Here is a 19,593-nt window from a genome sequence, read left to right as displayed (position 1 = left end):
CCCCATATTCCCAGCAACTTGCCCCACAGACACCACCCACCTACTCACAGGGGCAATTCACCCACTGGCCTGCACTTGTTCGCTATGTGGGAGGAAACGGTAAATCCACACAGTCACAGGGAGATCAGGGGAGGAAAATGCAGGGAAGTAGAGATGAGTCCGAGATCAAATTAGTCACCATTTTGTCCAATGCTAGGGCTGATTGAAAGAAATGGAACACATTTTGCACATTGAGCACATCTACGAGAAGTACTGGCCCAGGAAAGCAGCGTCCAAATTCAAGGACACCCTCCATCCAGTCCATGCTCTGTTCTCACTGCTGCCATCCAGAAAAATGTACAGGAGCCCACAGGGCCCACCCCACCAGGTCCAGGAACAGTTATTACCCCTCAATCATCAAGGCTCCTGAACCAGTGTGGATAATTTCACTCACCACAATGAGCCTCAGGTCCCACACCACCAGGTTCAGGAACAGTTATTACCCCACAACCATCAGGCTCCTGAACCAGTGTGGATAACTTCACTCACCACAATGAGCCTCAGGTCCCACACCACCAGGTTCAGGAACAGTTATTACCCCACAACCATCAGGCTCCTGAACCAGTGTGGATAACTTCACTCACCACAATGAGCCTCAGGTCCCACACCACCAGGTTCAGGAACAGTTATTACCCCACAACCATCAGGCTCCTGAACCAGTGTGGATAACTTCACTCACCACAACGAGCCTCAGGTCCCACACCACCAGGTTCAGGAACAGTTATTACCCCTCAACCATCAGGCTCCTGAACCAGTGTGGATAACTTCACTCACCACAATGAGCCTCAGGTCCCACACCACCAGGTTCAGGAACAGTTATTACCCCACAATCATCAGGCTCCTGAACCAGTGTGGATAACTTCACTCACCACAATGAGCCTCAGGTCCCACACCACCAGGTTCAGGAACAGTTATTACCCCACAACCATCAGGCTCCTGAACCAGTGTGGATAACTTCACTCACCACAATGAGCCTCAGGTCCCACACCACCAGGTTCAGGAACAGTTATTACCCCACAACCATCAGGTTCCTGAACCAGTGTGGATAACTTCACTCACCACAATGAGCCTCAGGTCCCACACCACCAGGTTCAGGAACAGTTATTACCCCACAACCATCAGGCTCCTGAACCAGTGTGGATAACTTCACTCACCACAATGAGCCTCAGGTCCCACACCACCAGGTTCAGGAACAGTTATTACCCCACAACCATCAGGTTCCTGAACCAGTGTGGATAACTTCACTCACCACAATGAGCCTCAGGTCCCACACCACCAGGTTCAGGAACAGTTATTACCCCACAACCATCAGGTTCCTGAACCAGTGTGGATAACTTCACTCAACTCAACTCTGAAATGATTCTACAACCTACAGACTCACTTTCAAAGACTCTACAGCTCACGTCCTCAGTTGTTGTTAATTATTTATCTAGCTATCTATTTCCTATGGTGGGGTAGTCTAAGCCTTAGAATAGAGGGGTATCCTTTTAGAATGGAGATGAAGAGGAACTTCATTAGCCAAAGAGTGGTGAATCTGTGGAATTCATTGCCACATGCAGCTGTGGAGGCCAAGCCATTGATATATTTGAGGCTGAGGTTGATAGATTCTTGATTAGTCAGGGCATGAAGGGATATGGGAAGAAGGCAGGAGATTGGGGCTGAGAGGGTAAGTGGATCAACCATGATGAAATGCAGAACAGACTTGATGGGCCAAATGGCCTAACTGTGCTCCAATATCTTATGGCCTTTTGGTCTTATTTATTTTATTTACACTTTGTCTTCATGTGCACATTGGTTGTTTGTCTTTGAGTCTATGATTTTTAAAATTTATCTTATTGTATTTCTCTGTTCTACTGTGAGTGCCTGCATGAAAATGAATCTCACGTTGTATATGGTGACACATACATATTTTGATAATAAATTTACTTTGAACTTTGAATTTTGACCCATGGAGCCAGGACACTAATCATTTTGAACTCCTGAACTCTTGATCTCCTGATCATATATCTTTTCATTTATTCATTGGCTAAGTATTAGCATATTACACTTGTGCTATGACTGCAACTGTTGATTGGTTTATCCTTATCTATGTAATTTTTGTTAGCTGGAATAAAGGTGATCGATTTTTCAAAGGCACCATCTTTTTAGTGAGTATATTGAACCTCTACTTTGCTCTTACCTCCTCACTCAGTTTCAAATGCTCTGCATCTTTGTTTAAACTTTAAAATAAACGATTGTGAAGAATAAATGAATCAACATTTCTTGCCCATTCCTAAACGAACCTAGGGATCGAAAATTATTAAGATCCAACAACATCAAGTTTGTAAAATATTAAATTTTATGGAAAAATAAGCTCTAGTTACCTTGAAGTAGCCCATCTCAAAAATGGCTTCTGGATACGGCAGGTTGTACTTCTGCAGGTTGTGGTAGAGACCTGTTCCTGGACTGCGGAAGTCGGGGATTCCTGCCGCTGTTTAGGGGACAAACGTCAGAGGTAAAGTTAGGAAGATGCTCACTACTAGGTGGTGGCGGATCATGCCAGCTATCTCTTAACAATAATCTGATTTTGAAGTTCAGGAAATTAAAATAAACTGCCAGTACTGTAAATCTGATATACAGTGGCATGCAGAAGTTTGGGCACCCCGGTCAAAATTTCTGTTACTGTGAATAGCTAATCGAGTAAAAGATGACCTGATTTCCAGAAGGCATAAAGTTAAAGATGACACATTTCTTTAATATTTTAAGCAAGATTACTTTTTCATTTCCATCTTTTACAGTTTCAAAATAACAAAAAGGGAAAAGGGCCCGAAGCAAAGGTTTGTGCACCCTGCATGGTCAGTACTTAGTAACACCAGCTTTGGCAAGTATCACAGCTTGTAAATGCTTTCTGTAGCCAGCTAAGAGTCTTTCAGTTCTTGTTTGGGGGATTTTTGCCCATTCTTCCTTGCAAAAGACTTCTAGTTCTGCGAGATTCTTGGGCCATCTTGCATGCACTGCTCTTTTGAGGGCTATCCACAGATTTTCAATAATGTTTAGGTCGGGGGACTGTGAGGGCCATGGCAAAACCTTCAGCTTGCGCCTCTTGAGGTAGTCCATTGTGGATTTTGAGGTGTGTTTAGGATCATTATCCTGTTGTAGAAGCCATCCTCTTTTCATCTTCAGCTTTTTTTTTTACAGACGGTGTGATGTTTGCTTCCAGACTTTGCTGGTATTTAATTGAATTCATTCTTTCCTCTACCAGTGAAATGTTCCCCGTGCCACTGGCTGCAACACAAGCCCAAAGCATGATTGATCCACCCCCGTGCTTAACAGTTCAAGAGGTGTTCTTTTCATGAAATTCTGCGCCCTTTTTTCTCCAAACATACCTTTGCTCATTGCGGCCAAAAAGTTCTATTTTAACTTCATCAGTCCACATGACTTGTTTCCTAGATGCGTTAGGCTTGCTTAGATGTTTCTTTGCAAACTTCTGACGCTGAATTTTGTGGTGAGGACGCAGGAAAGGTTTTCTTCTGATGACTCTTCCATGACAGTCATATTTGTGCAGGTGTCGCTGCACAGTAGAACAGTGCACCACCACTCCAGAGTCTGCTAAATCTTCCTGAAGGTCTTTTGCAGTCAAACGGGGGTTTTGATTTGCCTTTCTAGCAATCCTACGAGCAGTTCTCTCGGAAAGTTTTCTTGGTCTTCCAGACCTCAACTTGACCTTCACCGTTCCTGTTAACTGCCGTTTCTTAATTACATTACGAACTGAGGAAATGGCTACCTGAAAATGCTTTGCTACCTTCTTATAGCCTTCTCCTGCTTTGTGGGCATCATTTATTTTAATTTTCAGAGTGCTAGGCAGCTGCTTAGAGGAGCCCATGAATGCTGATTGTTGGAACAAGGTTTGAGGAGTCAGGGTATTTATAAAGCTTTGAAATTTGCATCACCTGGCCTTTCCTAACAATGATTGTGAACAAGTCATAGCCCTAACAAGCTAATTAAGGTCTGAGACCCTGGTAAAAGTTATCTGACAGCTCAAATCTCTTGGGGATGCCCAAACTTTTGCATGGTGCTCCTTTCCTTTTTTTCCACTCTAAAATTGTACAAAACAAAAATAATACACTAATCTTGCTTAAAATGTTGAAAAGAATGTTTCATCTTTAACTCTATGACTTTTGGAGATCAGTTCATCTTCCACTCACTTAACTATTCACAGTAACAGAAATTTTGACCAGGGCGCCCAAACTTTTGCATGCCACTGTAAGAACAGAAAGTGCAACAGGTCAGGCTGCATCTGTGGGAAGGAAAAAGCTAATGTTTGAAATCCTTTTATGGTAGAGACCAGTCTGACCAAGGGTAATTGATGAAATAGTTGCTCTGTTTCCCTTCCCCCATGGATGCTCCTGACCTGAGGAGCATTTCAAGCATCCTCTGGTTTTGTTCCAAGTTCATGATGTGCTGTTATATCAAAAACCCCTGCTTCCAGTAACATTAGCTTTGTTCTGTGGACAGGCCAGGGTGATGGCCATGCAGAAGAATGGAACATATTCAAACAACACCTTCATCTCAACTTTCTTGTGTTTGTTCCTGTTCTTGTGCTTAGGTATGTTTATCTAAGAAACTTATGTTATCTGGATTATAGAAATCCACATTCTGTGCTTGTTTACCAATCTCATCAGTCCTTACCCTTCTATTTCTGCAGCCTTTTTCCCACCACCTCCCCAACCCAGCCTCACTCAATTCCAGTTTTCTTCCGTTCCAGCTCTGGCTCTGGGAGGTGGGATAGAGAGGGAGAGAGACAGAGAGAGAGAGGAAGGAAGGAAGGATGGGATGAAGAATCTCTCCTTCTGCCCCTTTCTCTCTTTCTCTGCACCCCAGTGCACTACTGAAGGAGTGCTGCACTGTCAAACCCGCTTAGACATTGAACTGAGGCCATGTCTGCTCTCTGAAGTGGAAGTAAAAGATCCCCGTGAAACTCTTTCCAAGAAGACCATGGGAATTTTTCGTGGCACTTGGGGGACAACTTCACAAAGAATGTTTATTTTGTCATTTGCATACTGCTGTTTAATCACTGCTCTGAAACCCATCTTTAGCTGTAAAATGATTCAGGACATCCTCACGTGGATGTGAAAAGCAAAATCAAGTGCAGACTACAGTGGGAATAATTCCCTCAGTGAAAATAATGGTAAACCGAAGATCAAACACTTACACGTTGATATGCCTGCTCCAACCATGCAGATTATGTTCTCACCTGCAAAAACAAACATGTTAACACAATGAACATTCAAGAGTTGCTGAGCAAAGAAGGGAAAGGAAGAGGAGAGGGAGGGAAGGAGAGGGAGGGGAGGGGAGGAGAGGGAGGGGAGGGGAGGAGAGGGAGGGGAGGGGAGGGGAGGGGAGGGGAGGGGAGAGAGGGGAGGGGAGGGGAAGGGGGAGGGAAGGGGAAGGGAAGGAAAGGGAAGAGAAGATAAGAGAAGAGAAGAGAAATGAGAGAGAAGAGAAGAGAAGAAGCCTGAAGACCCACAAACAATAATTTAGGAACAGCTTCCTCCCCTCCACCATCAGATTTCTGAATGGTCCATTAACTCACAAACACTACCGTGTTCTTCCTTTACTTTGCACTGTTTATGTATTTTGTCATGTATAGTCATTTGAATGTCTTTGTCTCACTCTGCTGCCACAAAACAACAAATTTCGTGTCACTTAAAGACAGCAGGCAGCGTAGCGCTATTGCAGTGCCAGTGACCTGGATACAATTCCAATGCTTCCTATAAGGTGTTTTTACGTTCTTGCCATGTGGTTTCCCTCGGGTGCTCCAGTTCCCTCCCACATTCCAAAGATGTACAGGTTAGTAGGTTAATTGGTCACATTGGGTAGCACAGGATCATAGGGCCTCTAAAGAAAAAGCTTGATAATAAAGCTGATTCTGATTCAGATCTAAAGTAACTGGGAATAAAGGTATATGATTAACACCAGATATCACTCTCTGTGAGGCTCTGTGTTAAATTGTGTGTGTTATCTACTGCTTTGCTGTGCCAGGTCCCTCTGCCAACAGAGGAAGATATCGCTGTTCCACTTCTCCCACTAACATTCTTTTACTTCTTCTTTCAAATATGATTTCTGCTACTAAGCATGGAACCTGTAACTTACATTTTGATGGTGTGTTTTTGGGCTGATTAAGCAATCTGGCACGCTGCTGTCTTTGAGGGAGTACGGTGACATTTCAAGAAGAACATGTGCCCTGGAGGCCAAGAAGCCTGGAGACGAGTGCAAGCCCATGATCAACTGGATTTCTCAACAATCTCACTGATTAAAGTGTTGAGCAAGATTGAAACTAACAAGGACAAAAGCTGAAGGCGAGCAGGTGTTTAGGGCTGTCTACCTGCATCTGACCGGTCTCTCTCTCTCCCTTTCTCTTGCTACTGCCAGAGGAATGTGTCTGTGTTTGACTGGTGTCTCCCTCTCCCTCTCTCTTGATGTTGCCAGAAGATGGTGCTAGAGTCTTGGATCTTGGGCCAGGTTTAATCGATGCAGCTTGTGGATTGGACACTGTAGTTCATGTTACGATGTGTCCCTGGTTTCTGTTTGCTCCTTTTTTTAATTGCTATGTTGTGTGATTTTGATTGGGGTGGACTGTCTCTGTGGCCTGCAGTCGACAAACAACACAGCACTGAACTGAACTGAACAGTCCTAGACTGTTTCAATGACTCTGGGGTTTGATGTCTTATATTCTGTGTTTTTGGCTTGTTTTGGCTGCCTGTGAGAAGGTAAGTCTCAGGGTTGTATACTACATACATACTTTGATAATAAAAGTACTTTGAATTTTTGAAATTCCTCAGAATGATGAATTTCAACATCACTCACTTGCAGTAATGTCATTGTATTTATATTTGTTTACTATGTCATGCAAGTTATCCATAACTTATCTTAATTTATGTTTGTCACGGTTACGATGTCCTGTACTACTGCTGCATTGCAGACTCAGTGGGCTGAATGGCCACATGCTGTTCCTAATGTCTATGGTCTGATGACATTTATACCCTGGCTATGTCTGCCCATGACAATAAACTTGAACTCAAAGAGAAACTATGAGCTTCAAGTAAATCAATATTCTAGACTTGAGCAGAGCAGCGCATAGGGTAGATATAATATACTGCACTTCAGTAATTGTTGAATGATTGGACACTTACATTTCTTGTTGAGGATGTACCTGGCGATCCCTTTGAGGCTCCTTTCCTCCAGTACCTGCTCGGGCGCTGCCTGCTGCAGATCCAGGGAGCGTGACAGCAAGTTCCTCAGGAAGTCCACTGGGGAGGGAAGTCTGGACAGTCAGCAGTGATTAATGCCCCACCTCCCCCTCGTACCCCATCCGTTATTTATTTATATACACACATTCTTTCTCTCACTCTCCTTTTTCTCTCTCTGTCCCCCTCAATATACCCCTTGCCCATCCTCTGGGTTTTCCCCCCCTCCCCCTTTTCCTTCTCCCTCGGTCTCCTGTCCCATGATCCTCTCGTATCCCTTTTGCCAATCACCTGTCCAGCTCTTGGCTCCATCCCTCCCCCTCCTGTCTTCTCCTATCATTTTGGATCTCCCCCTCCCCCCCTCCCCCTCCAACTTTCAAATCCCTTACTCACTCTTCCTTCAGTTAGTCCTGACGAAGGGTCTCGGCCTGAAACGTCAACTGCACCTCTTCCTAGAGATGCTGCCTGGCCTGCTGCGTTCACCAGCAACTTTGATATGTGTTGCTTCAAGTCATAACCCACTGCATTAGAAGATAGATTCTCCACCTCCTTCTCCAGCCCTATTATCTTTTAGAGATGCACCCCTTCTGGCCCAAAGAGCCTCCTAATTATATCTATGGGACGAATTAACCAACTAAACCATGCACCGTGGGAATGTGGGAGACCATAGCACCCTAAGGAAACCCACACAGTCATGGCAAGGACATACAAAATCCTGATGGACATGATAGAATTGAACCCAGGTCACTGACGCTAACTGCTATGTTAATGTGCGATGCCAGAAATGGCTGAGGGTGCAATTGAAATAATTTCACTACTTCATATATATTTTTTTTCATATTGTAATTTATGGTTTTTTATGCATTGCAACATACTGCTGCCGCAAAACAACACATCTCATGACGTGTCAGAGATCTTAAACCTGATTTTGATTCTGACTTCGCTAAGCACTGAACTTAAGATTCAAGATTGTTTTATCGTCATTCTTCAGTAAAGGAGTGTAAAGGAGGACAAAATGATTGTTACTCCAGATCTAACACAGTGGGGGTGGAGGGGTTGCTAAGCAGGTGCTACTCCTTGCCCAAGGGTGACCTACAGACTAGCGGAGGGAAGGAGCGCCTTTCACCTCCTTTGGTAGAGATGCATCTCCACCCCACTATCTGATGTACACAATACATATAAAGATAATCTTTGTTTCTTTTTAATGGGTTAGCAGAGTGAGCTTTGGTCTAAAGAAAACGAATCAAGGGAATTAATAATAGAACAAAAAGAAACAGCAGATGAATTAAAGAAATACCTTGCACCAGTCTTCAATTAATAATGTTTGGGAAACAGTTATCAATCCGAACACTGGAGGGAACTCAGGAAAGTTACAACCACAAGGGCATGCCACTGAACTTCAGATCCTTTCAGACTTCATCCTGGGGAAACTCAGGTGAGGTGGTTCAAGTGTTGGGTTTAATTTTCCACGATTCAGTCAAGGTTTCATTCGAGTATAATTTAACAAATGTCACTACATTATTCAAACATGGGAGAGACAGAAAATAAAGAAAGGGCAGCAAATCTTAAACACAAGAGATTCTGCAGATGCTAGAAGTCCAGCGAAACACACACAAAATGCCAGAGGAACTCAGCAGGTCAGGCAGCATCTACGGAGGAGAATAAACTATTGACGCATTGGGCTGAAGCCCTTCATTGGGACTGATCATGAAATCATCAAGATCTAATGAAGCACCTCCACACGAAACATCTACTGTTTATTTCGCTCCATAGACACTGCCTGACCTGCTGAGTTCCTCCAGCATTTTGTGTGTGTTGCAGGAAATGATCTGAAATTTAGCTGAATCTACATTGGGAGAGTGTTAGAAACAACTATTAAATACATAATATTTAGAAAAAAATAAGGTAATCATGCAAATTCAAGGTGGTTTTGTGAGAGGTCAGCGATTTATTGGAGATCTTTGAAGAAGGAAAATATGCTGTGTATAAGATACTTTATTGATCCCAAAGGAAATTACAGTGTCACAGTAGCATTACAAGTGCACGGATATGCAAATATACAATAAGTATATTTGTATATTGGACAAGCAAGAAAGAATTAAAATAAGTTACCCCAAACAGTCTGACTGGAGGGGTCATCACTTCCCCAGCTACAGGTTGACTCATTATAGAGCCTAATGGCCGAGGGTGATGGCGAAACTACATAGATTTTCAGAAGGCATTTGATAAGGGACAGCATCAAAGCTTACTGCAGACAATGAAAACCCGTGCAGGTTGATGTGTTGATGTGAATAGAAAAATGCTGGTTAACAGGAAACAAACAGTAGGTGAAGAGCATAGACAGTATGCTGGGGGAGCTCAGCAGGTGAGGCAGCATCCATGGAAATGAACCAACAGTCAATGTTTCAGGCGGAGACCCTTCTTCAGAACTAGAAAGGAAGGGAGAGGATGCCGGAATAACAAAAATGTGAGGGGGAGGGAAAGGAGGATCGCTAGGTGATTGATGAAGCAGGTGGGTAGGAAATGTACAGGACTGGAGAGGAAGGAATCAATGCGGAATGGTGAAGGGGGGGGAACTATGGGAAGTTCCAGAAATTGATGCCATCTCTAAGTAGAAAAACTAGCAGAAATAAGGTTACATTGTTTGGAAAATTGACGAGGCGGAGTTAAGTAGTTATGTTGCCCAACAACCAATTCTTTGCTTACATTTTTCAGAAACAGCTCTATTTCCAGCTTTAATATCTCTATTTTTTTCCCTTTCAGGGTTCTTTTGAAAACCCTGACCTGGAGTTACACACTGACTTCGGTTCTTTGCGGGAATGGGACCTGCTCTCGGGGTTCCACAATCGGCCACTATTCGGCACGCCAAAGGCTTGGCCGAAGATTTCAGCACGGATTCAGAAGTCTGGGATCTCGAGGAACTGGAGACGGGCGGATGAAGGGTCGGTGTCGCCACAGGAGACCCGTGTGTCGTTGGGGGAGTCGGAACATCTGCTGTGTGCCTGGGGACCCAGGATTCTTGCGATCTTCAGGCACAGAGCTCGAGAAAAGCAACGTAATGGATTTTTAACATCGTAAACCAGCGAGTTGTTTGTTATGTCTCCCCGCTTGTTGGAAAACAGAGTCATCTCTTTCTCCCTTATTAGGAGAGAGAGAGCCTGCAGCATGTTGAATTACCGGGTGAACAATGTAGTCTTTGGGGTAACTGCAAGTCTGTGTCTTTGCTATTGCTTTGCTCACGCTTGAGTGCTGGTAGCGGGTGCACTCTATTTTTGCCGGTGGAGGGAGGGGGATTGTTGCTCTCTGCAGCTTGCGCGTGGGAGGGAGGGGAACTTGGGGGAACTTTGGGGTTCTAACATTTAACTGTCACTCATTCTTGGGGCACTCCTCTGTTTTCGTGGATGGTTGTGAAGAAAAAGCATTTCAGGATGTATATTGTATACATTTCTCTGACATTAAGTTATACCTTTGAACCTTTGAAGAAGAGATTGACAGGAGGCTTATTTTAAGTGCTTAAAGTTATGATAGAACATAGGAATTGCTCTATGTCCTACACCTGTACACCTAATAAAGTGGCTACTGAGTGTATATTTGTGGTCTTCTGCCTCCGTAGACCATCCACCTCAAGGTTTGACACGTTGTGCGTTCAGAGATGATTTTCTGCACACCACTGTTGTAAAGTGTGGCCATTTGAGTTACTGTTGCCTTCCTGTCTGCTTGAACCAGTCTGGCCATTCTCCTCTGACTTTCGCCCACAGAACTGCTGCTCACTGGTTGTTTTTTGTTTGTCACACCATTCCCTGTAAACGCTAAAGCAGGGGTTCCCAATCTTTTTTATGCCATTATTCAACAGCATTAAATAAGAGGTCTGCAGACCCCAGATTGGGAACCCCTGCTCCAGAGATTGTAGTGGTTGAAAATCCTAGGAGATCAGCAGTTTCTGAGATACTCAAACCATACTGTCTGGAACCAACAATCATTCCACAATCAAACTCACTTAGATCACATTCCTTTCTTGTTCTGATGTCTGGTCTGAGCAACTCAACCTCATGACCATGTCTTCATATTCTTACCCATAGAGTTGTTCCCATGTGATTGGCTGATTCGATATTTGTATTAATGAGTAGATGTACAAAAGTACATCTTTTGTACTGTAATAAGGTGACCACTGAGTGTATATTAAAGTTATGATGTATTTACAGATTGTATGTTTTTTACTTACTGTATTTTAGATTCATTCAAGTGAAACATTACACTGAACACTCACAAGGGCAAAGGCAGAGGCTGCTTACTTGGTAAATAACATGTGGCTAACTTCTAGAGAGTCTCTCATCGGAGTTGTAGGGGTAAGCCATATATTTCAAACAGGCAATAAAAGGAGGCAGAGGAAGTAAGATTGGAAATGTGGATAACTGTGTCAGTAAATATCAATGATTGTACGTACTTTCAGAAACATCCAATGCTTCACTTGCTTCCCCTTGGGAATCCGGGCTCTGAAACAAAACAAGCAGAGCTAGTTTCAGCTGTTGACACAATGACTCAATCCACAAAGACCCCCTCTACATTGTGATATTGTGGATGTTGTAGACTCTGCAAGTAATTGGATATACCTAAGGCAAAGGTTGGTAGATTCTTCATTAGTCAGGGAATGAAGGAATATGGGGAGAAGGCAGGAACTTGGGGCTGGAAGGGAAATGGATCAGCCATGATGAAGTGATGGAGGAGACTCAATGGGCCAGTGGCCTAATTCTGCTCCCAGGTCTAATGGTCTTACATTCGGGCTCTCAAAGGGGCGCCATGGGAGCGTCATGGTTAGCACATCACTTTGCAGCACCAGTAACCCAGGTTCAGTCCCCACCTCCGTCTGTAAGGAGGTGGGACATTTTCCCCGTGACTGCATGGGTTTCCTCCGGGTGCTCCGGTTTCCTCCCACACTCCAAAAACACATGGGTTATCAGGTTAATTGGTCACACGGGTGTAATTGGGCAGGGTGGGCTCGTTGGGCCAGGAGTGCCTGTTACCGTGCTATATCTCAAAATAAAAGGTATTAAACATTATACTCTCCCCAGCAAAGAAGATAACTGATGATTTTTACAAATTACAAACATTACTTAGAAGTATATCATTATTGCACAATGTAAGCCATCAGCAGTGGACTAGAGCAATACAATAGTGTAGCAGTTAGTGTCACACGATTACAATGCCAGCGACCCAGGTTCAGTTCCCCTAGTTGTCTGTCAGGAGTTTATACATCTTCCTTGTGACCACATGGGTTTACTCCAGGTGCTGCAGTTTCCTCCCACGTTCCAGTGAGGGCACTAGTGAGGGAGGCCACCAAGAGACCTATGTCAACACTGGCCGAGTTACAAGCTTCAGTGGCTGAGATGGGAGAGACTGCACATACAATTGCTGCCCGCATGCTTCACCAGTCACAGCTTTATGAGACAGTGGCAAAGAGAAAGCCACTGTTGAAAAATCTCACATGAAATTTTGACTTGAGTTTGCCAAAGGCATGTAGGAGACTCTGAAGTCAGCTGGAAGACGGTTCTACGTTTTGATGAAACTAAAATTGAGCTTTTTGGCCATCAGACTAAGTGTTATGTTTGACTAATGCACATCATCAAAATACACACAATCCTTACTGTGAAGCATGGTGGTGGCTGCATCATGCTGTGAAGATGCTTCACCACAGCAGCCCCTAAAAGGCTTGTGAAGGTAGAGGGTAAAATGAATACAGCAAAATACAGGGACATCCTGGAGGAAAACCTGATGCAGTCTGCAAGAGAACTGCAACTTGGGAGAAGATTTGTTTTCCACCAAGACAATGACCTCAAGCATAAAGCCAAAGCTACACAGGAATGGCTTAAAAACAACAAAGTTAATGTCCTGGAGTGGCCAAGTCAGAATCCAGACCTCAATCCAATTGAGAATTTGTGGCTGGACTTGAAAAGGGCTGTTCACTCACAATCCCCATTGAGCAGCTTTGTAAAGAAGAATGGGGAAAAACTGCAGTGTCCAGATGTGCAAAGCTGATAGAGACCTGACCACACAGACTCAAGGCTGTAATTGTTGTCAAAGGTGTGTCTACTAAATATTGACTTGAAGGGAGTGAATACTTATGCAATCAATTATTTTGTGTTTTATATTTGTAATTAATGTAGATCACTTTGTAGAGATCTGTTTTCACTTTGACACAAAAGAGTCTTTTCTGTTGATCAGTGTCAAAAAAAGGCAAATTAAATCCACAATGATGCAATGTTGTAAAACAATAAAACATGAAAACTTCCAAGTGGGGAGTGAATACTTCTTATCGACAGTGTACAAGAGACAAATAAAGTTAATCTTTAGATCTTTCGTTATCCCGCCCCCACAACATCTGGTTGCATCTACAACCTACCAGCCCCTCGCTCACCATTCCCACTCACTTCTTTATAATGGATAGAGAGTTCTCTCTCAGACCTGACACTGGGTCTTAAAATGAAATATTGTCCAGCCCTTCATCTCTACAGATGGTGCTTAACCTGCTGAGTTCCTCCAGCAGTTTGTTTTTACTCATTACCATGGCATCATAAACCCATCAAATGAATGATACCGCAGATACAGATCATTTTGAATACTAGTACTACACTCCAGGACAAAACAAACACACATACACAAAATGCTGGAGGAACTCAGCATCTACGACCAGAGTAACACACACAAAACGCTGGAAGAATCAGCCGGTCAGGCAGCATCTGTGGAGGAAGGAGGATAGCTAGAAGGTGATAGGTGAAGCCAGGTGGGTGGGAAATGAAAAAGGGCTGGAGAGGAGAGTTGACCATAGGAGAAAGGGAAGGAGGAGGGGACCCAGGGGGCGATGATAGGCAAGTGAGAAGAGGTAAGAGGACAGAGTGGAAGCTACCCAGACAGAATATATGGTGCTGCTCCTCCACCCTGCGGTTGGCCCTGCCCTCATCGTGGCACAAAAGGAGGCCGTGGGCCGACACATCAGAACAGGAATTGGAAAAGGAATTAAAATGTTTGGCCACCAAGAAGTCCCACTTGTGGAGCAGAGGTGCTCGATGAAGCAGTCCCCCAACGTTTGATGGGTCTCACCAACATAGAGGAGGCTGCATCAGGAGCACCAGACACAACAGATGACCCCAGTCGTGTAACACATTTTTCTTATTAATTAACAGAATTACTTAGTACCTCACTGTCAGAGTCTGCACCAGTCTTCACATCTGAAGCTAATGAAAGAAAAGAAATTTGTTTAAGGATACCTCCTGAAAGTTCAAAGCTCAAAGTACATTTATTATCGAAGTGTGTATACATTATACAACTTTGAGATTCATCTCCTTACAGGCAGCCACAAAGCAAAGAAACCCAAAAGATGAACCCATAAAAAGACCGTCACACACCCGTTATGCAGAGAGAAAAAAAGCAAATTGTGCAAACAATAAAAGTAAGCAAATAGCATTCAGAACTGACATTTTCTGAAAGACATGAAGCCAGGTGTCACTGCGGCCAAAGCAAGCTACAGTGCCAGTTTATTCCAGAGCCAAGTAAACGCCAGGCAGCAGCAAGCAGAACCAATCCAGACCTGAGACACTAACTTCTTCAATCTGGCCTGGCACTTAAATTATCCAAACATCAGGCATCGGGTTTACACCCGTGAAGTCTTACCACAACAAAGGTTAATTTAGCCTTGTTGACGTAAGTGTCATTGTGTTAAAGGCACATGTTGCTATGTAAATACAAACTCCTTGTATTACAAATAAGATCTGCAGCTATTTAGAATACAAAACAAAATCAGAAAACACTGGAAACTCTCAACAATTCAGGCAGCGTCAGTAGGAGAGGAATGGACCAACATATTGGGTCAAAGGTTCTTTATCACAACTGGAAAAGTGAGAAGACAAAATTGTTTTCAGTTGCACAGCAGGGCGGAGTTCCCTCTAGGCTGCGTGGGTGTACAGCTGCATAGTGACTGAAATGCTTCTGCACACATAGCCTTTGTTGCCTCACTGCCGGAATTTTCTTTTATGGAACGTTAAGTTAAAGTGCCACAGGGTTTTCAAGCTGTGGAAAAATTTCCTCCTGAGAGCAAAGCTTGTTCCCCCCCCTGACCCGGCTGTTAAAAAAAATTAGGAGTAACATTGCAGAAAGGTAAGGGTGAAGATTGAGAAAGAAAATATCTGTGATAGCATGTAAATTGAAATAGTCAAATTATTTTAGAAACTGTTAGCTGGAGGCAGAAAATGAAAATGAAAAGGTTCGAAATTCAATTTCACTGAAGAAGTCTGTGTGCCCGCGAGTGCATTGGAGGCTGGCAGCTGGAGATGGCCTCTCTTGGGGTTGTTGAACTGTACGTTCGTGGGTGGTTTGGAGAGAAGAATGGGGCTTTTTGCTGCTGTTGTTTTGTTGCTTGTTGTGTTCTGTGTTAAGGTGTTAAGCACAAATGAGCGTGCTACCATTGATGACACTTCTGGGCTGACCCCCCCAGCACATCCTTAGATTTTGTTGGTTTTCAATACGAACATTTCACCTATGTTTCAAAGTACATGTGATAAATCAAATGAATCTGAATCTGGGAGGAGACACAAGTCCAGATGAAGGGTCTCCACCCAAAACATCGATATATAGATGGCACCTGACCCACTGAGTTTCTCCAGTGCCTTTGTATGAAGCACGGGGCGATCCTTGAGGGCAGAATCGAGGGGTTCTGCAATGTTGGTGACTAGACAGCCTTTCGTTTCTCTAGCCTGCTGGTGACCGGATCATCCAGATATCTGCCATATACTTTATACTTTGCTGTCGCCAAACAATTGATACTAGAACGTACTATAATCACAGAGATATTTGATTCTGTGCTTCGCGCTCCATAGAGTACAAATCGATAGTAAATATTAAAAATTTAAATGATAAATCATAACTAGAAAACAGAAGAGGGAAAGTAAGGTAGTACAAAAAAACGGAGAGGCAGTTTACCGGACTGGAGGAACTGCAAGTAAGTCGCTGACGACACCGTTTGAGTCTCAGAATTGTGGGAAATAAAGAGCAAACTGTGCTGCAGAGGAAGAAACTGCGAGAAAGGGATAGTTTGATACAGATTAAAGGATAGAACCAGTTATGTTGTTTGCAGCCTATCCCTTTAACTGGCCAAACTGGCTCTTTCTTCTTCTTCTATTTCGAGCTGTTTAGACACATCTAAGCGTATTACAGCCCTCCTGCAGGATATATAATTAATTATAGAACTTCAAGGAACTCAAATTCTCGAATACAACCTAGTCTCACGTATAAACTGAATGATAGACTCTTTAATCAGATGTTGATTCTCTTGATGGCCAAACAAAGACTGAATAGAAAACCAAAATAAATATGATCCTCTCATATCCCTTTTGCCAATCACCTGTCCAGCTCTTGGCTCCATCCCTCCCCCTCCCCCTCTCAAATCTCTTACTAACTCTTCCTTCAGTTAGTCCTGACGAAGGGTCTCGGCCTGAAACGTCGACTGTACCTCTTCCTAGAGATGCTGCCTGGCCTGCTGCGTTCACCAGCAACTTTGATGTGTGTTGCATAAATTTAAGCTAGATAGCCTGGTGAACGGCATGCTTCTTTCAATTTTGTGTCGATTACAACACAGCAAAACATGCTGGACTGTCTCTGAACTACCACAGTCACGTAATCCAGTAGGATGTTTTCCTATTATCTTTAAATAATAGTTTAGCCCACAATGCCCCAACCTAAGTCTTGTAAATTTCACCATATCTCTACGACTTAAAAGGTAACCCTTTTAACTCGTGAGTGACTAGAAAAATAATGCCTGCCCCTTAATTCATTTTTCCAATCCTCCTGCCACTTCTTCGCTATACCTTTTTTAATCCTATTTCTCAATTCTGCTCTGGCTAGGGGAACCGGCTCTTTAAAAACAAAACCCGCCCCTTCTTTGTTCTGATTGGCTGGGCCAACATAAACCTCGATTCTCTTAGGTCAAGCAATTGTCAATCGCATGGCGTCACCATAAAACCGGTCCCACCCCACCCCCAAAGCCTCGGTTCCCGACCATTTTCGGTCCAGCCGAAAGACCGGGTTTATGTCACTTCTCATTATAATCAGAGGAGAGCGGCTGCCGCCTCCTCCCCACCGGCACCACCCCCACGTTTCACCTTCCCGCCGAGACATCGAGTTGCTTTACGGTCACCGGCGCTCCCACCGACACTCCGATCCGCCAGCCCCGTACAACCCGGTATTAACGTCCGGTCCTGTAACTGATGGCGCAAAGAAAGGTTCCGGCATGGGAGTCGGTATTGTGGCGCTGAGCCCTGTTACTTAGAGTAGATAGTGAGACCATAAAACAGAAGAGCAGAATTAGGCCATTCAGTCCATCGAATCTGTTCCGGCACTCCATCATGGCTGATTTATTATCCCTTTCAACCCCATTTTTCTGCCTTGCACCAAAAGCCTTTAATGCCCCTTCTAATCAAGAAGTCATCAACCTCTGCTTTAAATATACCCAAAGACTTGGCCTCCACATCCTATGTGGCCATGAATTCCACAGTTTACCACCCACTGGCTAAAGAAATTCCTCCTCATTTTGGTTAATTCGTAGGAAAAGATACTCTCCGTATCCACTCCATCTAGGCCTTTCAATATCTGATAAAATGAGATTCTCCCCTTATTCTTCTAAAACTCCAGCAAGAGGGGGGATCTTATTGAAACATATAAAATTCTAAAGGGATTGGACAGGCTGGATGCAGGAAGATTGTTCCTGATGTTGGGGAAGTCCTGAACGAGGGGTTTAAGGATAAAGGGGAAGCCTTTTAGGACCGAGATTAGGAAAAACTTCTTCACACAGAGAGTGGTGAATCTGTGGAATTCTCTGCCACAGGAAACAGTTGAAGCCAGTTCATTGGCTATATTTAAGAGGGAGTTACATACGGCCCTTGTGGCTACAGGGGTCAGGGGGTATGGAGAGAAAGCAGGTACAGGGATCTGAGTTGGATGATCAGCCATGATCATACCGAATGGCGGTGCAGGCTCAAAGGGCCGAAATGGCCTACTGCACCTATTTTCTATGTTTCTATGTTTAAGTACGGGCCAAGAGCTATCAAACACTGACCTACTCACTTATTTGGGCCCTTAGTTCCTCAGTGGAGCATAGGCCAAGGATGACCTCCTGTCTCCATCGTCCAAAGTCAATGGCGTGGTTGGAGTACCAATGGATTTCTGAAATCCATTTGTATCCACTGTACAGGGGATTGGCCTGTACGGCTTCACCTGAGCCCCGTTAGCCGGCCTTACCCATTTTTCTGTGCGAGGAGTGGCACCCCACACAGACTTCCAATCTGCGCCTTGTGAGGCATGAAAATGCCCGACACAGGCCTCCCATGGTCTGAGTCGACGGTCCCCTTCGACCCATTTCCACCTTTCATGACAGGGAGGTAGGGTTGGACTTTGAGAGGCCATCAAGCACTGAGCTGGTGTTCAACATGAAGCTAAATGTACTAAGAGTGGAGTTGAGGTGCTGTTTCCCACAGCTAATGTTGGAGAGCTGGAGAGAGGAAAAATATGGAAGGGTGGGAAATAAGAAACACAATGTGGTGGAGATAATCTGCAGATCGGGTATCATCTGAGGAAAGAGAAACAGATTTATCAAATAGCCTGAAGAAAGGTCTATGATTTGAAATGTTAACACAGGTTTTCCTTCTGCAAATGCCACCTGATGCACTGAATATCCCCAGTACTTTCTGCTGAGGCAATGGTAACAAATTTGTATTATTTATTGAATTGAAATGATACCCATGACTGTGTTGCCACCCACACCTCCAATCTGCTAATTAAATTTGCTGACGATACTACACTAATCGGCCTAATCTCAAATAATAATGAGGCAGCCTACAGAGAAGAAGTCATCACCCTGACACAATGGTGTCAAGAAACAACTTCTACCTCAATGTTGCAAAAACAAAGGAGCTGTTTTGGATTCAGGAGGAAAGGAGACAGGCTAACCCCTATTGACATCAGTGGATTTGGGGTTGAGAGGGTGAACAGCTTTAAGTTCCTCGGCATCCACATCACTGAGGATCTCACGTGGTCCGTACAGACCAGCTGTGTGGTGGAAAAGGTGCAACAGCACCTCTTTCACTTCAGACGGTTGAAGAAGTTTGCTGTGGGCCCCAAAATCCTAAGAACTTTCTACAGGGGTGTGATTGGGAGCATCCTGACTGGCTGTATCACTGCCTGGTATGGGAACTGTACTTCCCTCAATCGCAGGACTCTGCTGACAGCCCAGCGTGTCTGTAGTTGTGAACTTCCCACTATTGAGGACATTTACAAAGACAGGTGT

The 19,593-nt window shown here is 44.0% G+C and overlaps 1 protein-coding gene across 3 annotated transcripts in view; it reads right to left on the bottom strand.

Moving 5' to 3' along the window:
• The window catches only part of sirt2 (sirtuin 2 (silent mating type information regulation 2, homolog) 2 (S. cerevisiae)), a 63,663-nt gene extending 46,169 nt beyond the window's left edge, over nt 1-17,494 (bottom strand). Inside the window, exons 1-6 of one of the 3 annotated variants that reach the window (XM_072274505.1) lie at nt 17,414-17,494; nt 14,457-14,494; nt 11,710-11,758; nt 7,212-7,328; nt 5,231-5,272; nt 2,403-2,509 (exon numbers count right to left, since the gene is read on the bottom strand). In XM_072274505.1, coding sequence (XP_072130606.1) covers nt 2,403-2,509; nt 5,231-5,272; nt 7,212-7,328; nt 11,710-11,758; nt 14,457-14,494; nt 17,414-17,429 — 369 coding nt within the window. In that variant the 5' untranslated portion in view covers nt 17,430-17,494. Of the gene's footprint in view, nt 1-2,402; nt 2,510-5,230; nt 5,273-7,211; nt 7,329-11,709; nt 11,759-14,456; nt 14,495-16,235; nt 16,275-17,413 lie in introns of those variants that run through there. The other 2 variants (XM_072274506.1, XM_072274507.1) reach the window with 2 other exon arrangements.
• Between the last annotated feature and the right edge of the window lie 2,099 nt (nt 17,495-19,593).

Source organism: Mobula birostris, chromosome 12 (assembly GCF_030028105.1).
Source record: "Mobula birostris isolate sMobBir1 chromosome 12, sMobBir1.hap1, whole genome shotgun sequence".
Lineage (NCBI taxonomy): Eukaryota > Metazoa > Chordata > Chondrichthyes > Myliobatiformes > Myliobatidae > Mobula > Mobula birostris.
This window is presented reverse-complemented; position numbering and strand designations above follow the sequence as displayed.